The sequence below is a fragment of the Calypte anna genome, chromosome 1 (genome assembly GCF_003957555.1).
Source record: "Calypte anna isolate BGI_N300 chromosome 1, bCalAnn1_v1.p, whole genome shotgun sequence".
Lineage (NCBI taxonomy): Eukaryota > Metazoa > Chordata > Aves > Apodiformes > Trochilidae > Calypte > Calypte anna.
In genome coordinates, this window is record NC_044244.1 from 79,704,602 (window position 1) to 79,722,491 (window position 17,890).

The 17,890-nt window shown below is 46.1% G+C and overlaps 1 protein-coding gene across 1 annotated transcript in view; it reads left to right on the top strand.

Moving 5' to 3' along the window:
* The window catches only part of IGSF11 (immunoglobulin superfamily member 11), a 105,752-nt gene extending 89,928 nt beyond the window's left edge, over positions 1–15,824 (top strand). Inside the window, exons 2-7 of the mRNA XM_030456527.1 lie at positions 10,687–10,850; positions 11,978–12,185; positions 12,954–13,109; positions 14,080–14,202; positions 14,431–14,581; positions 15,281–15,824. Of these exons, the coding sequence (XP_030312387.1) occupies positions 10,687–10,850; positions 11,978–12,185; positions 12,954–13,109; positions 14,080–14,202; positions 14,431–14,581; positions 15,281–15,731 (1,253 nt within the window). The 3' untranslated portion in view covers positions 15,732–15,824. The remainder of the gene's footprint in view (positions 1–10,686; positions 10,851–11,977; positions 12,186–12,953; positions 13,110–14,079; positions 14,203–14,430; positions 14,582–15,280) is intronic.
* The last annotated feature ends 2,066 nt before the right edge of the window (positions 15,825–17,890 follow it).

Genomic DNA, 17,890 nt, shown 5'->3' on the forward strand with positions numbered 1-17,890 from the left:
GAAGCACTGGGGAAGGTCCCCTGCATTTAGCTTGGTATGTGAAAAAGCCACTTGGGTGGGAGTCTGTAGTCTCCATTTAAATGGCATTTTTCCTGTAATAAGGGAAGGAACTGGAGGGATGTGCAGAATGATTGATGCATGCTCTGTTGAAGCATTAAAAGACAGTCATCCTTTCCCCATTCCCTTTTCCCCATTTCCCATGGAGCTACACCCCATGCTCCTGCTTCTACCCACCACACACAAATACAGAAATCATATATTCCAGTCTGTCCACCTATTCATCCTGCCTTCCCCTGTGCCAGCTCCCCTTATGGAGCTTTAATCTCAACCTTTATGGGCTCTGTCCTTCCCACTCAATATACCATCAAGCATATTTAAATCTCAAGATGTTTTCCCTTATTAAGCGGTTTATCAATATGTTCCCCCTTTTTTTTTTTTTTTTTTTTTTTAACCAGGACAAAAGGAAGAAATTTATTCTTTTGACCATAAATCATTTAACAGGCTGCTGGGCAGTTAATGTATTTTTTATGGCTCGGCAAACAGAAAATAGGAGTGAGTGTCTTGGAGCTTCACTGACTTGTTTTAATTTCAGCTTCCTAACCCTCCCTCTCTGTTCCCCAGTCTTGGGAGGAGATACATTTCTCTTGCTGAGGCACCAGTGGATACCTTCTCCCGAAGGAGGCCACTTTGCTCTGTCAGCAATGTCATGTGCTGTTGCCAGCACTTGGCACTTCTCTGCAGCACGACACATCTTTGCTGACTGGGCTGCGCTGGGAGAACACTAGCAAAGAAATGGGATGGGCAGGGGGGAACTCGAGGCTATTTTTGCTTTTGTAACTTAGCAAGAGCTCTAATTAGACTCCTGCTCTGGGGTAAGCAAGTTAGAGACTTCTCTCATCTCATCCCATGCACCCTCCTTCTGCCCTTTTGCATGTTGCAGGCCTAGCTGGCCTCAGGTATGGTTACAGATACCCATGGGATGCTTCCAGAGACACTGACTGGCTGTGGTGGTGCTTCCCAAATGTTAAGATCTGGCTCCTGTGTGGTTTTGCAACCTGCTTCAGGAAAACGAAGCCAACAGATGCCTTCACTGCTCTCAGTCAACTCTGTGCCTTTTCCCTCTTTTAGGGAATATAAATATAAACCTTTGCTGTAAAAGGTGTATTTTCCTTTCTGATGTGGTCTGGCAATCAGTGGGATAATTAAGAGGCGGGATGTGGGAAGTTTATGTTAGCATCTGCGGTAGATGAATGGGAAATTCTGCTGCTCTGAAGTGTTGTTACAGGCTGTTTGCAAACTCATACTAAGCTTCCCACCTTGAATGTGCTTGCATGAACATTCCCAAGTGACTGCAGCTAAAGTAACTTGCCACGATTATTTAAAATGCTCCCACCACTAGACATTTGTTGCTGTTGAATGATGCCTTCACTATAGCAGTGGGCAGAATAGGACAGCCTGTCTGCAATGCAGCTTTTCCCTTTCTCAGCAAAGCAAATCACTCTATTTTTACCCCTTCCTCAGCAAGTTATGTTGGTTAATATCTGGCTGTGAGATGGAGGAACAGTTTGCTTTCTACTTTTGCTGCTTTTGGAACAATAACTTTGTGCTAAGTGACAAGGCAAACAGCAGCAGAGGACAAGATTGTAAGTTTCTGCAGCAGGATTCCCCAGAGCTGATCTGTCACAGAACTAGGGGTGCAGGAGAAGGGACTCTGTTTGCCAGTCTTAGCTTTGAAGAGGATGAAGCATACGGAGAGACTTTTCTATGCTCACCTGGACTTTCACCTTCCCCTTTGCCTGTGATTTGGAAAATGGTGCTTCAGACATCTCTAGAGGACCTTAGGAGGGAAAGAAATTACGAGCACCTCATTGCAGAGACACACTATCCTGTTAGTACCTTGGGCATGCTGCCTCATTGTGGCCTTCAGCCATCTTCTGTTGACAGATTGCACGCTCCTGATTTGCCCACTGGAATCCTGAGGGGATGAGTCATGGGTGACTGATGCTGGGCACAGCCAGAAATGGGCAAAGTTGTCAACAAATTGTCCCACAGAGTGGTCTGAAATAGGCTTATCCACCCTTCCACTTTTTCGATTCAGAGGAGCAATGAGTAGGCACTCGAGTAAGTTCTTGATTGTCTCTGGGTCCCCTTCTGGTCTTGCTCATCTGCTAAAGAAAAAAAAATCCCCAGCCTCACTGGTGCAGCTGCTCCTTGAGTCCTCTGCAAACGCTATGACTTCAAGGACTGCCAGCTCAGATGGCAGCAGTGTCTGTTTCCAGCCAATGCCGCATGCATCGGAGGGAAGTGCTAAACCTTCCATTACGTACCTAATTGTGCAACACTATACCATGGAGAGGGGATTATTGTATGCCCCAGAGCACAGCAATTGATTACTTTTATCCTAGCTAATGTCATTGTAGATGCTATTTTTGTTCCTATCAATGTCCTTTCCTATTTTTGTGGTCTTGTTTTAATAAAATGCAATTGGGGTTTTTAAGGCTAACCTGCATGCATACTACATCAGACACAGCAGAGATGCAATGCAATGATCCCTAGATCCTGCTAGCAAGATCTGTGAAGATGTCAGCGCTCTTGGCATCTCCATCCAGGTTGGATAGAGACACAGAAGAGAAGGCAGTAATGGAAGCACAGCAGGAGTCTGGAATTGGAAAGGACCATCTGGGTCACTGGGCCGCTGACCCTGTGATCACCTGGGCACCTGCAAACCAGAGTTGGGATTTTGTTCCAAATTTGTACATGTCGGGAAGCTGCTGTAGCATTATGCTCTTCTCACAATTCAAAAACCTCTTTTGCATTTCAGGACTGGGACTAATTACACACAAGCATTAAGATCTGTTGGAAGAGCACTGTTCAGGTTACACAAAGAGCTGAGCATTATGTGGCCCCTGCTACATGGGGTACACAGCTCCTCTCGATTTCCCTAGCAGGTCTGAATGCTCAGCAGTTCCAACAAATCAAACCCTTGAGATCTAAACTCTGAGGATATCTGGAGCTGACTGACTTGCTCAGCAGGACCAAGGGAGTCTGTGGCAGAAATGAGAAAGGAATCAAATTCCAGTCTTTAATGAGAGCCCCTCTTCTGCCCCTGCAAGCATTAGTCAAGTTCCTCTGAAAAGGATATTGGAGGGAACAGCATTCTTGAAGCATGTATAGCTCAAAGCTTTCCTCCTTTTTTTTCTTTTTTCCTTTTTTTATCTTAAAGTCTAGTTTTCTTCCCACCTACAGCTACAGGCTGGGAAGGTCAGAGGCAGGAGGATATGCTCCATGTCATCTCAATCAGACAGTTGTTAGAAATCCTCCTGCCAGATGGCCAGCAGAAAAAGACCTATTTCTGAAAGGGGGGAGATTTTAGGTTGTAGTGACCATTAATGGGTTAGCAGGAAATTGCACTGTTTTCTTTTTGTCTAGTTCAGACGAGGTCATAAATGGTAAGGGAGAAAGGTTGGTGTGATCAGCACAGATTTACAGGTAGCCAATGTCCCTGATCAGCAGGTTTGAGTTATTGACAAGAAACTCTGACAGGGTTAAGTTCAAGACCCTGACATTGTGTTTTCTCCCTGGATTAATCTCTGCTAGCCTGTGTATCCTAGAGGGTGGGCAACAACTTTGAGATTGCTTACACTGTGGTAAACCAGATGTATTTACATGGGAGACCCCATGCTGGAGGATACTATTAGTTGTGTATAGATGATTCCTCCAGGGATAAAGGTGCTTAGAAGTTAACTTCTGATCTGGCTTTTGACCTGCTTTTGATATAGAGAGTAACACTTTCAAAGGACTGCATATACCTCAGAGGAAAAGTTAGTGTCAGTATGGGTTTAACGCTTGTGTTACAGCAACTTGTTCTAAAATCATCCTGGATGTGATAGTTTTCCTGCTGTTTGTTTCAGTCTGTCCTGCAAAGCCAGAAAATACAAGAAGGAAAGAGCTGGGAATTATTTTGTCTTATACACTGTCAGGTTACCATCATGTTATGGGCCAGAAAGAACCAGCATGAGCCTTTTTCGGCATATTGAGCCTATCTAAATAAAGGGAATAAATTATCATTCTGGTATTAAGGTATTTGAAGTTTGATGCAGTTATTTCAGAGAATAAACAGACCAAATGCTGTTCAGCTGCAACTTTTGATTTTACTCTGAGCTCTATATTTGCCCATCATTGTGGTGGGAGTAGCAAAGGATATGCAAAAAGGTCAGGATGAGGTGAGAGGAAGGGACCAGGTTGGCAAGTGTGACTTGCATGGCTGGGTTGCAAAGAGAAAAGGACAAGGTCCCAGAGGCACTACCACTGGTGAGAGTTCTGAGGGTTACAAGGAAGCAGGGACTGATGAGTACTGGACCAGACACCTAAGCTGTGCTGCACAGTACGGCCCCTGTCTGGGACTTTAAAGACTAAATTAGACAAACTTCTGTTGGGAGTGGCTTAGGTGTGTTGGTTGTGTCTTAAGGAGGAGCTGTGCTAGAAAGGCTGTGTCCTTCTCTGACAGAAGAATGACATTTTTTTGAGTGTCCTCAGTATGCCCTGCAGTCTCCCTGGGAAGGGTCCCTCTAGCACCTGGATGACATACCCACAAATTAGGGCATAGAGGCAGTCACTTTGGTTTTGGACCAAAGTTTTCCTTCTCCTTGCTATGAACTGGCAGAATGGTGATAGTGTGGTGGAGCCCTCCCTTCTTCTCACCATTGCTTCCACCTCCCTGTATATTTGTTCTGAGGATGTTTCTCCCAAGAGCATGGGCATCAACTCAGACCTGTGGTACTGTGGAATGCTTAGTGATGCTGGTTACATGACCAAGATGGAAATTGCTGAATTCTGCCTCCAGACACCAGGGTGGGTAAATACTGCTTCTGAAGATAGATTCTGAACTACCAAGTATAGAGAATCTGGAATGACAGGAAAACACTCAGGCCTTGATGAGAATGAGGAAGACCAGTATTCAGACAGCTCGTTGAGCAGCCTGTTTGGATGCTGTCATATCCTACTGGATCCTACATATCCTAGGCAATGTTATCATTGTTTACAAGTTCAAGTCAGGCTCTTTCAGGGGCTTTTAAATAGTTGCTGCACTATCAGGTCCTTTGGCAGAAGAACTCACTTGCATCTGTTACTGTGCCCTCCAGCTGTGAGTTACTCCATCCTGGGCTCTGGGATTTGCTGCTGTTCAGTGTGTTGAGTCAGCAACATAATTCAGATCATTTAGGGTGGGAGACATTTCTCTCCTTCAGCACAGAAGGCAGCTTTGGTCCCAGACTCAGGGATATGGGGTGGGCCAAAGGCACAGTGACTTGTGTTTTTCTTTCATCTCAGGAAAAAGACTGCTCTGCAGTTTCTCCCTTGGTTGCCTGCAGTTGCCAGATCAAACAGTGTGTTCCTTTCGTGTTCTTGAAACTTTTGAGTGACCTCATCTTTGCCTCTCTAATGAGGAACCCAAAATGTCATACTGCCAAAGGCCCAGCACATGGCAACAGGGTTGCTAATTGAACTGGGAAGAGGGAAGGCATTCCCTGGGTTTTGAATGCATGCTGATACAGCTTGAAAATTTCTTCGCATTTCCCCTCAGCCATACACATCTGCATGTTTTCCCTGGAGGTCTGGAGATGCAGAATACACACAGCTAAGATTTTTTTCATCTGTTTCACACATTCCTTCCTCCTTGGTCCCCTGGCCATTTGCTTCCCTGTCTTGCCAGCACTACAGAGTGAACCTCTACCCTTGCCTCCGCATATGCAAAGTCATGATAGATCAGTCTCTCACATCACTGAGTATCAAGAGGCTCCCAAATTCTAGCAGATGCCAGATGCTGCTAACTTGCCAGAAGTTCTTGGGGGTACTTGAAAAGTGTAGGTTGTCCTCCAGAGGGTGAGGCAGGGCAAGAGCTTGACTTTTATGGTGCAAATTACGATAAAAAAAAACCTCTTATTTTTCTGTAGTCCTGGGATATCAACATTCCTAAGGTTAGTCCAGTGGGGGAAGACCCTTTCTGTGCACTTTGGTGCAACCCAGCCAGTGACACCCAGATATCTCATTGAGCATGGTTACCTCTAAAACAACATTGCTGGGGATGATCCAGCAGTAGAGAAGGGTGTACCCTTAGCAAAATTTCCACAGTGTGAACACAGTGCCTCCTGAAGGCACAGCTTCTGAGACCCCCTGTGCTCTGTGACCATCTGTCATCACGGTGGTATGGACTAGTGATTGCTCATCAGTCATTCATGTTATAATTTGGCCTAGTGATGTGAAGTGGTGGTGGTGGAATTTCTCATCTTACTCATGGGCCTGTCAGCCAAGGTGGTTTGATGGTCTTGCCAGTGATCTCTGGCAGGGAGGTGTGGCAGTGAGTAGGAGCTGGGAAAATTTTCAGTCAACTTAGTAAGAGCCAAAGTGCTAAGAACTGCCCATGTCTTTCACTGGAGCTGATATATTCTGAAAACTCTCAGGGTTGAAGCCCTTGTAGGGCAGCTAGCAAACATGTGGCAACATCTGTCTTCTTATCATATCCAGTAATGAGGAAAAGGCTAGTTGTGGGACTTTGGGCCTACATGCTTGTGTTATGCTCTACGAACTGTCTACCCAGGCTGCTTCATGGGCGCAGGGGCAGGAGCTGAGCGTGCTACTTGGAGAAGCAGTAGTCACCCGTGAAAAATGAAATCAGAGTGATCTGTTGCCAGATTGCTTGGTCCTGGAAATACGAAGAAACTCTAAAAGCGCCTCTGTAGCCAAAACATCATTCTGCTGGCTGGTTTCCTAATAGGGGACAAAAAAATGGAGCATCCGTTCTAATTAGTGATGGGAGCCTGCTGCGTCGGGATCAAAGGAGAGAGCTGTTTGCAGAATCAAGCTAAGATCAAAGCTAGGTACAGTAAGGGCCCATTCCTCTTTCTGCTGACGGTAGTGTACCCTGTTCTTTCTCCAGGCATGCTGCTTCTGGGGATGCTTAATTACTAAGTAAGGAGGAGACTGCACATACAAGAGAGGGTATGATGGCCACTGTAATACAGTTCCAGGACACAATTTGGTGACTGATTCTTATTGCCTCTCACAAGTCATAAAACAACTCTGAATGCTTGGAAAAGACCTGGATTGTGTACTTTGGCAAAAGGAGGCCCTTTAAAACATCCTTTGCTTAATTTTTCTGACCTCTTCTGTGTAATTTAACTTACTAGATGGGGCTGTATGCATGTGCATAAATATATATTTGCATTTATATCATCCAAGGGGATCCAAGTCTTTATTCCTTAGGCTGCATTGAAAAGTCCCTATCCAATAGATATGCTAAATTTGAAATATCTTTCTCTCTACTCCTTCCCTTTGCCTTAATGCAAATCTACATTTTTGCAACTCCTAATTTTGAAATGTTTAAACATGTAATATTTGGTTGAGTTTTCCTATTAGAGACCTTTCTGTGCATTCAGGTTGAGAAGTACGTGTGGCTTTGTGTGCATCCACCTGGGTTTTGGGCCATGACTATTGGTGTGGAAGGAGGCAGTCACGTAGATCCTTGTGTAAATGGACAAGGGCATGTGTGTGTTACATTTGCTAGTAGTCCGAGATATAAAGAAAGAGACTGTAGCTTCTGAAGAGGATTTGATCTTTGCTCTTTCAGCTGTTTCCCTGGGAAAGCAATCACAGTGCAGTAATGCCCCCACAGTGCTGTGTTAACACACCAACCTACCTCCCTGTTCATGCTGGTGGAAGAGGACTGCCTGTATTCAGTCTTCTGACTCCCCTGCTGACATGGTTAAGCTTACTTGTCAGAAATGGTTGTGTGTGTTTTCCCCAGATGTAGCCCTGCAGGTGCCACTTAGTTTAACAAATTGAGTCCCTGTCTTTAAGTGCCACCTGCCTTGTATGCATCCCAGGCCCGAGAGCAGCTGATGGGCTCTGGGATGCTTGAGGCAAAGGGAAGTGTGAGGAGCTGGCTTGCCTGGTGGTTTAACAACAGAGAACTGGGACAGCATGGTGTGTGGGGGGGTGCTGGTCTTGTGTGCCCAGTTCAAAGTAGCTCCTCTTGATAAGAGAAATGGACAGAGATCTCAGCTCTTCTGCAGTGCTCACCCCTCACAGAAACCGCTCCACAGCATTCAAATTAAAAAGGACATTGTGGTGCCTTGGAAGAAGGAGGATATTATGGGGACTGTGAGGTGCTTCTGGGCAAGAGTAGGGTACTGGCAGAGCAAACAGAATATTATATGTTTTCTTTCCTTTTAAAAATTGTTCTTAAGTAAATTGAGAAGTTCTCAAATGTATTGAAATGTTTACAGTGAACAAATTATGCATGTTCTATTTTCTGAATTTACTATTCCGCAGGATGTTTACAATCAACTAATAGCAAATATTAGGAGTAATAAGAGGGTGGTTAGGTATGAAAAATCACATCATCTTGATGATTAAGTGATTGATGTAACTAATCCTGCAATGAAAACTGTAAACTCCAACTTTTGCAGTAAATTTGCTATGTGAATACTCATATTTAAGTATTACTTTTCCTGAATGACAAAAATTTGAATGTGTGGGGTTTTCTTGGAGGGGAAACTGGAGGGGCTGAGAGATCAGGCTGAAGAGCACATGTTCCTAATCAGATGAATAATTTGTTTTCCTCTTGTGGAGAGTATCTATATGACTCTACACTGACCATGACAACAGACCTTTCTGCAGGATGTTGGAGAGATAGGTTAATCCAACAAATATCAGAATCTCTGTCAATGACTCCTTGCACACTCTTTAGCACATGGATGATGCTAGACTGGATGAGCAGTCACGGCAAGGTAGCCTTTAGACCTCCAGTAAGGTGATCCTTTTCCAGGGCCATATTCAGTATAAAACATCTCCCAAGTTGATATGGATCACTTCTGGGTTTTGGGCTGCTTCTACTGCCTGGCACAAGCAAGAAGTCACAAGCAAATGGGGGTTCCAGAACTATTCCAAATATGTTGACCACAGAAAAACTGGAAGGGAAATGTCTTGTAATAAAGGTGATTACTGGCTCTTCGGATTATTTTACTTCTGCTTGCTGCTGAAAGCCTTTCATGGGAGACTGATGATTAAGTTTTTACCAGCTGTTCTTCGTACAGGCACCTAGTTCTCTGAGATGTTAGCACCAGAGATGAACTTTTGCCCTGAGAATTTCCAAAATGTTCTATATTTTTTAAAAATTCCAAACATGTGAGGAAAGTCAGAAGGATTTTTTTTCTTCAAAATGAGAAACGCATTATTTTCATATGGAGAGATTACAATGGCATTTTGTCTGGCTTTGTTCTAAATCATTTTTGAGCTTCCTTGATCTACCTGGGGTTTTAGAGGTGGGAGATAGAGAGGAAGGAATGGAAGTCTGAAGGAGGTTTCTGAGGGAGGATTTGCAATCTGGGGTATTGCGGCTCTAGAACAGTCAGTCCAAACCCAGGAACTCACCATAGGCTGTCCAGGTGCTAGAGACTTTGAATCTATAGCATCCGAAGCTCAGCACTTCCAGGATCTGACCACTCCTGTAGGTAGGCTGGAAAGGATCCTAGGAGACAAGCATGCAGGAGACCACTCACCATTTACTCAGAAGTCAGCCTGTTTGACTTCTTCATAGTTCAGGTAAAAAAACCTATTGGCATGGAGCATTTAACCCTTCGCAAACCATCATCTCTTGGCAGAAAATAGAAACTTCAATGGAGTCAGCAAGAGAATAATGCAGTCCACAGATTACACCTGGGTGCAAGCGGTGTTTTGGTATTACCCTGGAGTTTGAAAACTCCTTGCCTTCTCCTCTAGTAGCCACCCACCACATATTTTGAACAAGAAGGTAGTGAGTTGTGATACAGAGAAATGTTTCTTGTAGTCAGATTGTTGATTTTCTGGGGAAAAACAGTTTAAATCATTTTAGTACTACTGAAAATGGTGGTGGTGACTCATTGGTTAGTTTCATTTGACAAGATTTTTGGCAGTAGGAAGGGTTATATTTCCTTGTATGACTTGCAATCTAAAAACTGCAGCCTTGAGCTGTTGCACTGGGAAACTGGGGTTTATCAGGCTTTGAGCCCTGTCCAGCCTGTGTGAAATGCAAAGAAGTGAGTGTTGGAAATGCTGGAAAATAAATAAATGACATTTGATTAGATCCTCCATTATTGGAGGTCATTTTTCAGCAGCTAGATAGAAATACGTAGACTGGAAGAATTGTAGTTCTTTAACCCTTTACATTAAAAATAGTACTAAGATGATTCTGCTCATGCTGGACTTGCAGAGGAGTAGATGTCAGGGAAGAACTGTAATCTTTTTTTAGTGGTATGAGTTCTCTCTTCTTGGTGAAGGCTTTTAGAATGCAGTTTCCTGTGTTTCAGTGATATCAAGTATCATTAAGATTGATGGGTTTGAAAACGTATTTCATTACCTCTTAGACCCAGCTTGGCTGCTCTTATGGCCCTTTCCCCACTGTCAAAACAAAGCCTGTTGTTTTCCGAGGCTCTGAAACTCGAGTGCTCTGACTTTTAAGGGCTGCCTATCTGCAGTTGCCTGTGAAAAGGTCTGCATGAGAGCAGCCTCATCTGTTGAGAGGAATATAATTCTTTTTAGCCTGAAGTAATTGGTAAGGGACAGTTGTGTAACTACAGGATGCTGCTGTCACGATCTGCATGTGTATGGGGCCACCTGAAATGCTTGAACTGAGTGTTCTTCTTTTTCCAGGTCTGGTGTGTCCTCTGGAGGTGACAGTCAGTTCAGGGAGCATCCAGGTTGCCCGAGGCCAGACAGCAGTATTGCCCTGCACCTTCACCACTAACGCTGCCCTCACTAACCTTAATGTCATCTGGATGGTCATTCCTCTTTCTAATGCCAACCAGCCTCAACAGGTAGGTCCTTTCTCACTGAAGCATGCATTTCTTTGGGGATTTCCTATTCCTCACTCTTTTCACTTTAATCTGGATATAGCCCCTTTACAAAGCTGAGTGTCTGCTTGTCCCAGAACATTCACTTCATTGCTGAACATGTCTTCTGGATTGTACATGAAACTGATTTCTTAAGTGCTTTGTGAACAGATGCATATTATGTCCTTGGCTGGCCTTGCAACTCGGGCAGGTGTATGTGATACTGTATGACTGCCCTGGATCTCTAGTAGTTTATGTGTTCAAAAGAGCACAGGAGATGTAATGGAGTTTTTGGTTCTCTAGGTTTGGTATTCAGAGGCTCAGGAGCAGCTACAGTCTGAAACCTCTGAAATCTATCTAAAATGTGGCCAGAACATAAAGCCTCTCATCAGCAGCTCATCTCTCCTTATACTTCTCCTCTTCCTTTTTAACAGTCTGTTGCTTATGCAGGTCCATTCTTACGAACATTAGCAAGTGAGGATCTGTTGTGGTGCATAAGAATCATAACCTGATGTCTGCTGGCCTGTTTTTTGCCCACATATTCTGACAGCAGAAGAATGACATTGCTCTGAAATGTACCTGTCTTGGGTCACACTGCCCCCCATCACATTTGGTATTCAGTTGTGAGAACCCACACTGATGAGTACTTGCTCCTTAGAGGATCAGTCAGAGTACAGACTGCTGTATAATTCATCTGACTGGTAGAGACTGGACCAGTTCAAGGGCTGTATTCAGTTCACCCCACTGATCTTCAGTAAGCAGTGTCAAATCATGGGAGAATCTTAATGGCTGAGACTCAAAATTATACTGGCCACTTGGTGGATGCTTTCCAGCAAAGTACTCACTGACCTGCAGAGAGTCCTATCCTGTCCAGATGAGTAATGACTATTATATGAAACAGGCTGCCAGTTCAACTATGCCAGAAGACTTGGGTATCTTTCTGAGAAGACTGCTAGGATGGGTTTCCCAGGGAGAAGTATATATTGAAGCCTGGTTATTTAGAGATGCTTTAGGGACTGATGCTTTAGTCTTTGAAAGACCATGGTTTGCTTGCAGTTCTTCCTCCTTCCTCATCTCCTAGAGTGTCGTTTGAGCCTTCCTTTCTTTTCCAGGTTATTCTCTACCAAGGTGGTCAGATCTTTGGTGGTGCACCCCAGTTCTATGGGCGAGTGGGGTTTGCTGTGACAATGCCAACCACCAGTGCCTCCATCTTCATCAACAACACTCAGCTATCGGATACTGGCACATACCAGTGTTTGGTCAACAATCTTCCCGACCGAGGCGTCAGAAATATTGGAGTCATTGGACTTACTGTCTTGGGTGTGTTTATTTGGATTATGGGGGAGGAGGGAGGAAAAGGGACAAAAGGATCTTCTGAGCATGATAGTAGAGCAATGCAGAGCAATAGGATAGTGTATGCATTGGAGCCCATGGATATGTTGTGATGAGGGACGGGCTGCCTTTTGGGTATTGTGGAAGTTTGTAGGGCACATAAACGTCATAGGCAGGCGGCATATAATGGAATATTAAAAAAAAAAATAAAAAGAAATATGGTGGAGAAAAAGGTTTTGTGGCAGCATTGTGATGGAGTTGCAAAGAAGCATGAGTGAAGTATGGCACCCTGGAGACCTGAAGGGACCGTGAATGTTTTGTGCATTAGCAACAGGAGAAGAGGATGACTTTAGATCTTTACTTCCTTTTCATGAAAGCACTTAGTATTGGATGCTCCCTAGGATGTTAAATACTCCGGAGCATGTGCCTTCATAGGGATATGAAGGCAAAAACCAACCACAGCAAATTCTGCCTGTAGCTTTGTTAGCACCCTTGCTGTCTCACATACATAAATGTTCAGTAAGGAGGGATCTAAGAGTACTGGGTCCTGTGAAAGTCACCAGTAGCCTGTTACCTACTCGTGGGTCAGGAATCTTTGTGAATTTTCACCCTCAAAACATTAATGGGTTCTTGTCTGCTGCTCCCCTCTTGTCAGCTCATGCCAGTGTTCTTGCTTTCTGCAGCAGTGTGTGTCCAGAAAGAGCCTTCACTCCACTGTTTGGTCATATTTCCTCACTTTCCACTCTTCTCTCGCAGTTCCTCCTTCTGCCCCACTTTGCAGAATCCAGGGGTCCCTCGATGTGGGCAGTGATATCACACTTACCTGCAGCTCAGAAGAAGGCATCCCCCGGCCAACATACATCTGGGAGAAACTGGACAATGTCCCCAAGTTACCCCCAACTGCCACACAAGGTGCTTGTTCTGTTGATTACCCTCTGATTTCCCTGGTGACAGCCTGGGCTTTCCTTTGTCTGAGCCAGAGTTCATTGAGTGTCTGCCATTGCTTGCATGGTCACTTTATTGGAATGAAGATTCCCAGAGCCCATGCTGAACTAGGTGGCCTCCAGTGGCCATTTGAATTTTCATGTTGTTTTGGTACAGAAACCTGTTGCTCATTGAGGAACAAGGGTCACATCAAATGGGAAAGGGAGAACACAGTTGCCAAAAGCTGACATGTGGCTGGAGATTTAAGCTGCTGACTTGGCCACATTTTAAACCAAATGAAAGGCTCGTAGATTGGAAACTGGGAGAAGGGAGGAAGAATCATTCTAGGAAAATACTTTCAGCTTCCCACACTGTTCTCCAATCTCTTACTGCCAGAGCTGCTTTTCAGATGTGCGTAAAAGCAAGGCTCTGGTCAGACTGGGTATTGCCTGGCACCAAGTCCCATCCACAAGATTTTTTAGTCTACGTGTTGTGTCCAAGTAGTGGTAGCTGTACTTTTTCCTTTTATCTTGCTGTATTTTAAGAATACGCAAGATTTTTTGTTTTACATAATTTAGGAATTAGGAAAATCAGCAGAATGGGGAGTGGGGACCCCAAGGATGGGAAAGCCAGGGGTTCTGCTAGGCAGGATTGAACTTAACAGGTAGATCTGGGTATAAGTATGCATATCTCCTCTTCACTCCCTTTTCTCATGCAATGCTGAGAGTCTCAAGTTTTCAGCTGCAGAAATTCATCTAGAAGAAAAAGAAATACCTAGTGTAAGCTCCTTAAGACCTAATCTTGTGTGTGTGTATGCACAATGCTTCCATCTGAAAGCTATTTAATAATTTATCTCTTTCATAAGAATCTCATGCCAAAATTCTCTATTTGCTGCCTTTGACTTTTTAGTTTTCCTCAAGGTAGTGAGGCATTTAAAACCTTTTTTCTCTCTGAATAGACCAAGTCCAGGGCACTGTCACTCTCCGAAATATCAGCACTGTGACCTCAGGTCTTTACCAATGTGTGGCTTCAAATGCCATCGGAACCAGCACTTGCCTTCTGGACCTGCAAGTCATTGCACGTAAGTATTTTGCCAAGGGGGGCTTGACCACCTGCTTCTGTCTTGGGGCAGTAAAGTGTGTAACCATGTTTGCTGTGAGCCAACACTTGCCTCTCTATTAGAAGATCACTGTGCCCTGGGGTGGGGATGTTGCCTTTCTCCCCTTCCTAATCCACAGTAGCTTCAAATGCTTGTGGATGTCCACAGGCCAGTCTTAATTTCTTCTCTGTTCTGTAATTTTTCCCACAGCCCATCCTCGAAGCATTGGCCTGATTGCAGGAGCAGTGGCCACAGGTGCTGTCGTACTCATTGTTTGCATTGTGGTAGTGGCCGTGGCTCTGTTTTACTGGAAAAATAAACACAAAGAAGAAGAAGAAGAAGAGATTCCCAATGAGATAAGGTAAGGGTCAGGAAAAGCTGGTGGCAGGGGACCACTGATTGCCCAACAAGAGCAGTGGCTATCAGAAAGGCAATCAGAAATCTTGCTAATCCTGGTGTATTCCCCTGGGCTAGTGGGGAAGATGTGCATATACCTCCGGAAAACATAGGGAGCAAAGAAAAATGATGACGTCAGATTTTGTTTTCAGTATTGCATTCATTAAGAACTTTGGCTTGATATTTTTAGCTCCACAGAAGATTGACATGGGGGATGGGGATCCTGGCCCAAAATACCAGACAGTGATAGCTGGAAAACTCTGGACACAAACTGTGAGCTTCTCTGGTGTTACAGTATTTCCCTCTGTCATCTTCTTGCACCTCTCTGGAGGACTAGTCTCATTGGTTGTAATGTCGTACTGATTGCCTGTGAAGTACCAGTCGCTGTTCCAGTGGCTGAGCCACTGCTTTGCTCCCTTAGACACATGAGTGTGGTTGTTTTTCTCAGTGATAAGCATATGGAGCAACTAATGTGCACAGAGGTGTGTCCCACAAAGAGAGTTGAACAAATGGGCCAAGGAACAACGCTAGTTCATGCTGATGCTTCCTTTCATCTTGAATTGAGGGTGCTGACCACAGCACAGGGGTGTAGGATGGGGTGGGGAAGGTGTGGGGAGAGCAAAGCAGCATCCTCCATGTGCCCTTCCACCCTCTCCTTTCCCAGGGAGGACGATCTGCCACCCAAGTGCAACTCCACTGCAAAGACATTCCACCCTGATGCATCCTCGTCGGAGAATGACACCCTCACCTCCTCCAACACCTACAACAGCCGCTACTGGAATGACCCCAAAGCCAACCACGCCACAGACTCCTTCACCCGCTTCAGCAACAGCAATGACGCACACCAGCCTCCCTTCTCCCGCTCGGGAAGCACGAGCGCTCGCCCCGTCTATGCCAATGGTGGCCACCCCTCCCCGGCACCTCCTAAGACGCTGGTGGTGACGGCCAGCACAGCGCCGTCCCCTCAGGAGGTGATCCGGAGCAATGGCTCGGTCAGCAGGAAGCCGCGGCCACCTCACACCCGCTCCTATGCCGTCAGCCAGGCCACACTGGAGAGGATTGGGGCTGTCCCTGTCATGGTGCCTGCCCAGAGCAGGGCGGGCTCCCTCGTGTAGGGCCACGCCAGCAGCCAAGAGCTAAACAAGGGTCCCCTCGTACCTGGTGGGGGGCAAAGAGACCCTACACCTTCCTGAAGGGTGGTGAGGTGGCGGAGGGGGACTCACGCTCGCCTCTACCCCCTTCCCTCCTCTCCCAAGGCTGCTGCCAGATGCTGGGACAGCCCCGGCCATGCCATATCCCCCTGGGGCTGCCAGGGCTCCTCCAGCCGGTGGACGCTGCAGATGTGCCAACACCTGAGGAGCAGGGAGGTCTGGATGGGCTCCCTGGCTGCTGGGCCCCGGCCAGGATGTGCGCCCAGCCCTGACCCCTGGAGGGGGGGTTGAACTTTTGCTTTTGTTTCCCATTGGTTTTGCTGGGGGTCGGTTCCGTTCCTTTGGGTCTTTCAGGGAGGTATGGGGAGATATATATATATATATTTTTTTTTTTTTTCCATTGTTGTTGCTGTTTATTTCCAGAAGGACTAATGACTCCGTTGGAGCAGGGTGGGCTGAGCAGGGATGGGGGCTGAGGAAGGGTGTGCCTCAACATGGTGGTCCCAGCCCCCTCCCCACAGCCCTGGCCCTGCTGCTGGATGAGGGAGGGCATTACACCAAGGCTGGGTGCCTGAGGAGGCTCAGGCCAGGCTGGAGGGAACAGATGAAGGCACAGCCACCAGCCCCGCCGTGGGGACAGCTGGGGGAAGGTGTGTACCAGGGAGCATTTGTCTTTAATTTTGTAGTTCTGCCCCTACCCTAGCACGCAAACACAGAGACACAGATGCAGACACACAGAGACACACATGAGTCCTCCTCAGAGTGGGTGTTTTTCCTGCACTAGTTTGAGGTGCCACCACCAAAGCCCTGTTCATGGCTGTGGAGGATGCAGCAATCCTAGTGTCTTTCCCTGAGACACCCAGTGCTGGGCGAGGATGCATCACTGCTGTTTTTTATTTTTTTAAGTGTTGCTGGGGTTATTCAGGAGCCAGAGAGGAGCAGGGTGGTGTGGCAGAGCAGGAGACAGATCCAGAGGATTTTTCTGCCTCTGGGCTGCTCTGGTTCAGGGCAGGTGGCTTCAAACCCCACAGCTTTGGTGTTTGCATGGGGGAGTTTCCTCACTGGGTACCCACAGCTGGCCAGCATGGCAGGACACATGTGCTTGTGGCCTTGACATGGAGGCATCACAGGTTTCATTCCTGCTCTCCCACATGCAGACACTTCCCAGGCACTAATGTTGGCTGGATTCATTTCCAAATCTTTTTCCTCAGAAAGAGTAAAAGCAGGTGCTTAATGGAGGGAGTAACCCTGTGGAAGCCCACATGCTATCTTTCTGTCCCACGTACTTTCCTCCATGTTCTGGGGCTGGGTACTGGTTGTATGTGCCAGTGGCTTTGCCATTTCCTCATGGCCAGGGAAGTGGTTGTGGCTGGCACCTATCCTTTTTCTATTGCAACTAAATAGCCTTAAAGCCAAGAGTTGAAGTCACTAAAGGAATCTGGTGCCATTTGGAGGATTGGACTGAGGGCTAGGACTCACCTTCCCGCAGAGCACTGGCTCAAAGGGGCCATGCCTGGATGGGTATCTTGGCCTTCCTACATAACACCAACCCTTGCATATGTAAAGACTGTGGTTACCTCCAAAAACACCAGAGGCCTCCCAGGTCTACTCTTGGAAAAACAGTGTGGGGAGTCACAGGTGACTTTCCATAGCTCTCACATTGGAAAATGGGTCTGTTTAAGCCAACAGGCTCTTCCTCATCCCCACTGTCCTTGTCCCGGCACGGCTTTACTTTCCCTAGCAGTGCACAAACCTTGGGCAGGCCCTTCTGCCTGAGTGATACCTTCCAAATGCAAGCACAGACTCTGAGAAAGAGGGAGGAGAGCTGAGGGCTGGGTTCCTACATGGACACACTGTTTTTTTGGGAGGTTGGGGGCTCCCAGGCAGCACTAAGTTCGAAGCTTGGCTGAGATTTTGTGCCTTCTTTGCTTAAAATGAAAAAGAAAATATTAAAAAAAATGAAAGTTCAATCCCCCCTTTTCTTCTTCTGCACAACTCCACCCAGCGTGGGTGCAAACCCCTATGGTGGTGCAGGCAGGCATTTTCTCTGTGTGTGTGTACATGTTTCACCAGAGCACTTCTCTTTCCTGCCTACCTGCTCACTTTGCTGCTGGGTGGTAGGA